At 37.2% G+C, this 7,376-nt stretch overlaps 2 protein-coding genes across 3 annotated transcripts; both read left to right on the top strand.

Annotated features, from left to right (window-relative positions):
• The first annotated feature begins 2,078 nt into the window (after positions 1–2,078).
• LOC308405816 (rano class II histocompatibility antigen, B alpha chain-like) lies at positions 2,079–3,523 on the top strand. 2 transcript variants are annotated; one of them, XM_080896568.1, is made up of 4 exons: positions 2,079–2,190; positions 2,410–2,673; positions 2,760–3,041; positions 3,128–3,523. In XM_080896568.1, the coding sequence occupies exons 1-4, from the start codon at positions 2,112–2,114 to the stop codon at positions 3,253–3,255; spliced, it is 753 nt and encodes a 250-aa protein (XP_080752694.1). In that variant the 5' UTR covers positions 2,079–2,111; the 3' UTR covers positions 3,256–3,523. The 2 variants fall into 2 exon arrangements, with proteins under 2 accessions (XP_080752694.1, XP_080752695.1); XM_080896569.1 differs by having other exon boundaries at positions 2,084–2,194.
• Positions 3,524–3,961: 438 nt separating this feature from the next.
• LOC308405635 (rano class II histocompatibility antigen, A beta chain-like) lies at positions 3,962–7,213 on the top strand. Its single transcript, XM_080896333.1, has 6 exons — positions 3,962–4,099; positions 4,260–4,526; positions 4,633–4,914; positions 5,302–5,412; positions 5,509–5,534; positions 5,633–7,213. Exons 1-6 carry the CDS (start codon positions 4,003–4,005, stop codon positions 5,657–5,659), a joined length of 810 nt encoding a protein of 269 aa, XP_080752459.1. The 5' UTR covers positions 3,962–4,002; the 3' UTR covers positions 5,660–7,213.
• Positions 7,214–7,376: the final 163 nt, after the last annotated feature.

Genomic DNA, 7,376 nt, shown 5'->3' with positions numbered 1-7,376 from the left:
TATATTAAGATCTAGAGGTTTCCTCACCATCTAATCACTATTTAGTGCCCAGTTTTTCTGTAGAAAATATAAAACATGTACATAGTTGAATAGATTAAGTACTACTGTATTTGAGCCAAAATAGTCAAAGTCCTCATGCTGCATATTTGCTTTTTGTGCCAATAGCCTCTAGTAACTGACTCAATTTAATATTCTTTTAACATGCAAAGCCCAGTTGAAATACTTGGTGCTACGTCAGGTGGACACAAACACTCTTACAGTGTCCTTCAAAACATTGCCCTGGGACACCCTGATCACAGATTATGTTTAGTTATGGCTTTCTCGGCTTCATGTCCGCGAGCATGCAGGAGAATTTTTTTGTCATTTGGAGTTCAAAGGCAGATCAAACTCTCCACCAGGTGGTGATAAGCTGACAGCTCTGCTCCTCTTCACTCAGGTGTACAAAGTATTTAGCTGCAGGTCTGATGACATGGCAACAGATTGGTCATATCACCTGTTCAACAAATGGGAACTCTGAGTTTCCTGGTCCAGAACAGTGATTGGAGTAAATTCAATCAACTTGTGAGTATGTTCATTCTGAGTTAAGAGAGTAAGTCACCATCGTAACATCTTTACATATAAAAACAGGAAGAAAAACAGAGCAATTTGATCAGTTTGTGCCACTTTGGCATCATCACATCAAAGAAAGAATAAAGTTTGAAATTAAATCTATACATTTTGTCAGTGTTCGTTTTGGCAGTAAGAACTTTGATCAGATAAAGCTGTATCCTAACTTTACATTTGATTTTATAGCTAATTATTCATCATCATCATCATCGTTTATTTATATAGCACTTTAAAAACACACAAGGCCGACCAAAGTGCTGAACAATAGAAACATAATAGATACCATAAGAATAATAAATACGATAAAATAACAAACATAGTGAAAACAATAAAATATAAGTAAGTGCAAGTCAGTCAACCACTGAGTCAAAAGCCAGTGATTAAAAATGCGTTTTCAATCTGGATTTAAAAACCATCACTGATGTCGATTGCCTAATGTGAAGAGGAAGATTATTCCAAAGCTTAGGTAATTATTCAGCCGAAACTTGACAGGACAAACTGTAGGAAACAAAAAGTAAAGATCAAATGTGGAGAAACGGTTGGGACACCTGGTTAGATCAGTTACCCAGATCGCAACAGACTCCAGACAGACACACCCTCGGTAATTCTGATAAATAAAGCAGTTGAACCAGTCTGAAACGAAAATAATTTTTTGAAATCTTAGTATAGTAGAGGAAGTCTAGTATAAGGAAATTAAACAGAGGATAAATGTAGCTGTTGTTTTCCCGAGAAACTTGTAGTTGCCTTTGCTTTCTTGCCACGTTTATGTAATAAGAATCCCCCCCCCCCTTTCTGTCTAGCTATCTTTATATAAAGTTGCATTGGTATGTCAGCATAAATGGAGTCACATTTTGTCATGTAATTTCAAATGCAAATTTTCAAAGACTTCAACAAATATGAGTGAACAAACAAACTGTTTCTTTGCAGTTTGTCACAGTTGCTGTATTTCCCAAGGAGTCAAAAATGCCAATGTGTCGTGTTCAGAGATGGAGAAACATGTAGGAAGGGGAGGATGAAAGAAGAAGGTGAGAGATTATAAAAAAAAAAGCCCAGGTTCACAAGTGAAATTTGATTAAGTAGGTTAATCAAAACTTTTTTTAGATTTTTTAAAATTAGATGTTGGATCCATACATGATGTGTTGACTATGTTTAACGTGAAATGTCTTGCAAAACAAATTAAAGTATGCTAACTTTTTGTTATTCAAAGGATTGATCACATCTAGGGTCTTATTTACACTCACTAAATTCTACCTATTATATTGGTTTTATAGTGTGTAGTGGCAGGAAATCAGCCATAGGGTTCTGCTGATATCTTCTTGAATTCAGTTGGTTAAATCCACAAAGAACAGCTCACAGAACAAATTTAATTGGAATTTTCTCCAGTTACTCCTTTGTTTTACTCCACCCCAGGACCTGGTCTGGTCATATGACTCACTGTGAAGTTCCCTGTTGGCAGCAGTGGTAAAGTTAAAACCAATACTGAACCACTCAGTCTGCTGTCACTGATGTCACATCACACAACAGATATGAAGCACGCTCCTCTCTTAATCCTCATACTCAACAACTTCTGTGTCTTCTCACAGAGTAAGTAAGTTTTAAGCTAACAATCTATTGCAACTTGTTTGTTCTGGAGCATGCAGTTCATGTGTTGAGACATGTTAAGCACCCATAGTCATTTTTTGTTTCTGTTACTCAAGAATGCAAATGCCTGAAAAGACATTATTAGACATAAACTGTACATATTAGCAGTCATATGACTTGACATCTATACTTTTAAGTTGTAACCACAGTTTTTTTTTTCAGTTCCCCATGAAATGACCTACGTAGTGGGCTGTTTCGTCCAAGGCCTGACAGAGGTTCAGTTTGAGTTTGATGGCGAAGAGTTTTTATATGCCGATTTCCCAAAAAAAGAGATTGTCTACACCGTTCCCAATTTTATTTTTCCCGATCCGAGTCATGTTTTGGTGGGTTTGAGTATCCTTGAAGATGCTTTGGACAACAGGAAATGGTGTTTACTAATTACAAAAATTGCTGAAATGGAAGAGAAGTATGTGCCAGAAGAAAAAGGTAAATCAACCTCTGCATCAATCTCTGTACAGACATGATTGAGAAAATGCTGAAGAAAGTTTTACTTGTGTTTTTACCTCCTCTAGACCCTCCAGAGATCGTCCTCTTCTCTTCTGACAAAGTTGAGCTGGGAGTAGAAAACAGCCTGATCTGCTTTGTGAATCACTTCTACCCACCTTCCATCAATGTTACTTGGACCAAAAATGGCCATCCGGTGTCCACGGGGGTGTCACTCAGTCGATATTTCCCTAATAAAGATCAAACCTTCCACCAGTTTTCCACTCTGACATTCACACCAAGTGAAGGAGACTTTTACAGCTGCACTGTGGAGCACTCGGCACTGGAGACACCCAAAACAAGAATCTGGGGTAAATATTTGACCTTATGAAGTCACTAAAAACAGAAATTTCATTGTGTCTGTAATGACTTATATTGTCTTTAACTTTCTCTACAGAAGCTGAGGTCATGAACAGTGATCAAAGTCTTGGACCAGCTATTTTCTGTGGAGTGGGATTGAGTCTGGGCTTACTGGGAGTCACAGTCGGAGTATTTTTCTTTGTAAAGGGACACCAACGACAGTAACTTCTGTGAGGTTAAATATAGTCAGCATATGATAAACAAATACTATATTATTTCTGCACAGTACCATTTAAAGCCAATAAAGTTAACACACACAAAACAAATCCAGTAACTCAAGATGTGATAGAGACTAAATGTGAGTTTGTACAATGTATACAGTGTTTAATAAACTTCGATGTACATCATGTAAATCAGTTGTATTTTTGATTTTGTCTTCTTTGATATATTAACCACATAACTTGTAGAGATTGTGGTTCTTATAAAACTATAACTGTTATTTTTGTTTATACTTTGCATATACATATATTTAATTACATTTTTTATACAAAAACATGATAAAGTGATTCAAAGCTTTTTGTATTCTGTGTGTTTCTTTTTGTGTTTTACATAAATACTATATTCTACCAATACAAAACTTGCTTTACTAGTAATGTGTAATGTTCTGTTTTGTTTGTGTAATGACTGTATAGTCATGATCCACAAAAAATTCTGAGCACTCAATTTGACTGAAGTGGCACCATGAAAAAAATGCTGGTTCAAAATCTTTACTTCCCTGATTTTTAACCAAATGTTGTTGTTTTTTACTTCTTTTTTTTTTTTTTTCATTGGTAATCTGAGATTTTTTGCAAAATAACTGGGGAGGTACCCAGTAACAACAAGAGCACTGAAATCAAAACAATACATTTCAGGAACTCAACTTCCTGATTTTTACAACTCAGTGCCAACTTTAACCACTGCTGTCTAGGTGTGATGATTCAGTCACTCTACTCTTATTTACCAGACAGCATGTCTCATACTCACAGTTTTCTTCCTTTCTTTGTGCTTTTGCTCGTCTTTTCCACAGAAGGTAAGTTAGACTTTTTATTTATACTGCTGATCAAAGTGATACAACAGACTCAAATAGCTACTTAGCAGCTATCTGTTTAGCTGTAGCATGTGATGTGTGATGATAGGATATACATTTAACTAGCCATATTAACTACTGTTTGTTGGAAAACATTTTTCAGGCGCTCTCTTTGGATATTATGTGGCTCATTGCCAGTTTACTTCCCCTGACGGCCACGATGCCATGTACGTGGAGCAGTTTTACTTTAATAAGGTGCTAGAAGGCCAATACAACAGCAGTGTGGGGAAAGTAGTCGGTTACACAAAGAACGGAATAAAAGTTGCAGATAAGCTCAACGGTGACCAGGGCTTTATGAAACATGAGGTATGGAAATCAAACCTTTGCAAAAGAAATGTCCCACTGATTTATGATGAGCTCCAGAATTCAGGTAATTTTCACAAAACATCACAGCAATTATCTCAAAACTGTCTCTCTTTCTTACTTTCTACAAAGAAAGTCAAGTTTTGTTTTAATGACTTGTATGTTTCCTCTAGTCGAGCCCTACGTTTGGCTGAGGTCTGTGGATGCAGCAGACAGCAGACATCCAAGCATGCTCGTCTGCAGCGCGTACAACTTTTACCCAAAACAAATCAAACTAACGTGGCTCAGAGACGGAAAGCAGACAACAACTGATGTGACTTCCACTGAGGAGCTGCCAAATGGAAACTGGCTCTACCAGATCCATTCCTTCTTGGAGTATACACCCACACCTGAGGAAAAAATCTCATGCATGGTGGAGCATGCAAGCCTCATGAAGCCCCTGATATATGACTGGGGTAAGAGAGTATTTAATGCCACCTGTATCTGAGCTTTAGATTAGACAATTACACAACATTTCATACTATTTTGGACATGTTTAGCTAAAGCCAGTTAACTTAATAATAAGTAGTTACATTTAATCCAAATCATTAAAGTACATTTTTCTGCCTGTATTTCTGTATTTTGTAACTGATTATCATTCAAATGCGACTTTGCTTTCTTTGTGGATATATCCACATTTCCCAGCATGCATTCCTTTGAAATTTTATGAGAGAACTCCAACACAGAATTCACAGAGTAAAAGGCCCATGCTGCCACACATTAAAAACCACCAAGAGAAAAGTGATCAGAAAAGTGAAAGATATGTAGATGTAATCTGCTGCTGCTGATAAATGTGTTTTCAGAACCATCGCCTGACTCAGGGAGAGATAAGATTGCTGTTGGTGCAGCAGGGCTGCTGCTGGGTTTGGTGTTTTCATTTGCTGGGCTAATTTACTACAAGAAGAAATCCAGTGGTGAGAGATTCTTTCTAATAAACATAAAAGAATGTTTTTGTCATGACAGCATCTACTGATAAGATTTATTGATAAAAATGTTGAACCTTTCTGCAGGGCGGGTCATGGTGTCAACAACCGAGGTAGATGTTTATATTTAACAGTTATTTTTCCATCACTTTGAAACAGATGTGGAAACATCTACCAGACTATAATAAATCTCTTTTTCTTTTTTCTGCAGGTTTTATACCCCGATGACACACTTTGAGTCGGAGCAGCCTTTTGGATTTCACTGAGATTTTGGTTCTGATTATGTAAAACGTTGTGGTCGACTTGCTTGTCCTTAAACTGCCGTCTGAGCTTTTCACAGACGCACAGAGACTCACATCATCCACATTTTCTCCTCACACTGTAAACTTGATCCAAACTCTGAATCACATCAGCTGAGCTTCCACCAGCAAACAGCTGTGTACTGTTTCCTGTCTGCTTCACTTTGGAAAGAAGAATTTAAAAAGTGAATGTAATATGATGTTTTGTTTTGGGGTTTTTTTTTTTTAGCTTACTCTACCGCCCTCAAGTGGCCAAAAAATCAGTTAATGCAGGTAAACCTTCAGCACATGTCGAAAATGGCAGCTGTAAAGCACTGCAGGGTGAAAACAGGAAATGGGCAGTAAGGGCATAATATTTGGACATTGCAGAGAAAATAGTAATTATTCAAATTCATGTTTATCTAGTCTGTGTAACAAACATGTGTCATCCTGTCTTTCTATCCCAGCTACCCTGGTGTGGATGGTAAATCAATTTCACTACAGATATCAACTACAATCAACTACTGATAATAAATATAACACTTGTGTTTGCTTAAACATTCCATCCATGTGTGGTTGAGGACATACATCCACAGGCCATTTCTTTAGGTACATCCATTTAACTGCTTGGTAACAGAAATATTTAATTAGCTAATCACATGGCAGCATCTTAATGTACTTAGGCATGTAAACATGGTCAAATCCAAAGGGAGGCAGGTGATTTAACCAACTTGAACATGACATGGTTGTTGGTGCCAGACTGGAGTGTTTCCAGAACTACTGATTCTTCCACAGAGAATTGTATGAAAAAGAGAAAATATCCCATCAGTGGTAGTTCTTTGGGTTTAAATGTCTTACTGATTTCAGCGGTTAGCAGAACAGTTTTGGGTTCATAGGAAGGCCACAGTAATTAAAATAACCACTCGTTACAACCGAGGTTTGCAAAAAAAAAGTAAAGAAAAAACAAAAAGCACTGCAGCAGCAGAAGCCCACACTGAGTACCACACCTGTCAGCTAAGAACGAGAACAGTTGTTACAGACTCAAAAGTGGACAATAGAAGATTTGAAAACTGCAGCCTGGTCTGATGAGTTGATTTCTGCTGCAAAATTCAGATGGTAGAGTCAGACCGTGGTGTAAAAAACATGAAAGCCTGGATCCACCCTACCTTGTATCAACAGTTCAGCCTGCTGGTGGTGTAACAATGCTTGTGATGTTTTCTTAACATTATGACCATGGTGTACCATCTTCTGCTGGCTGCTTCCACCAGGATAATACAACATTGTCACAAAGCTGAGATCATCTCAAACTGGTTTCTTGAACACTAAATTTAGTTCGCTGTCCTCAAATGGCCTCCAAGTAAATAGATGTCAATCCAACAGAGCACCTGTAGGATGTAGTGGATCAGGAAATTCACATCATGGTTGTTTAGCCAACACTAAATTTTATACAAAAACGATGATAAAGTGATTCAAAGCTTTCTGTGTGTTTCTCTTTGTGTTTTACATAAGTACTGTAATCTACCAATACAAAATTTGCTTTACTAGCAATGTGTATTGTTTTGTTTTATAAATTACACTTAGAAAAGATATAAATCCTGAGTTCTCCATTTGACTGAAGTGGCACCATTACTTCCGGATTTTTAACCAAATGTATTTTTTACTTCTTTTTCCCCATCG

The sequence above is a fragment of the Rhamphochromis sp. 'chilingali' genome (assembly GCF_963969265.1).
Source record: "Rhamphochromis sp. 'chilingali' genome assembly, chromosome: 11".
Taxonomy (NCBI): domain Eukaryota; kingdom Metazoa; phylum Chordata; class Actinopteri; order Cichliformes; family Cichlidae; genus Rhamphochromis; species Rhamphochromis sp. 'chilingali'.
This window is presented reverse-complemented; position numbering and strand designations above follow the sequence as displayed.

Coding starts and splice junctions, on each gene's coding strand:
- LOC308405816 (XM_080896568.1), top strand. CDS start 2,112: ATGTCACATCACACAACAGATATGAAGCACGCTCCTCTCTTAATCCTC. Junction 2,191..2,409: donor CTTCTGTGTCTTCTCACAGA/GTAAGTAAGTTT, acceptor TTTTTTTTTCAG/TTCCCCATGAAATGACCTAC. Junction 2,674..2,759: donor GTATGTGCCAGAAGAAAAAG/GTAAATCAACCT, acceptor TACCTCCTCTAG/ACCCTCCAGAGATCGTCCTC.
- LOC308405635 (XM_080896333.1), top strand. CDS start 4,003: ATGATTCAGTCACTCTACTCTTATTTACCAGACAGCATGTCTCATACT. Junction 4,915..5,301: donor GCCCCTGATATATGACTGGG/GTAAGAGAGTAT, acceptor ATGTGTTTTCAG/AACCATCGCCTGACTCAGGG. Junction 5,413..5,508: donor CTACAAGAAGAAATCCAGTG/GTGAGAGATTCT, acceptor ACCTTTCTGCAG/GGCGGGTCATGGTGTCAACA.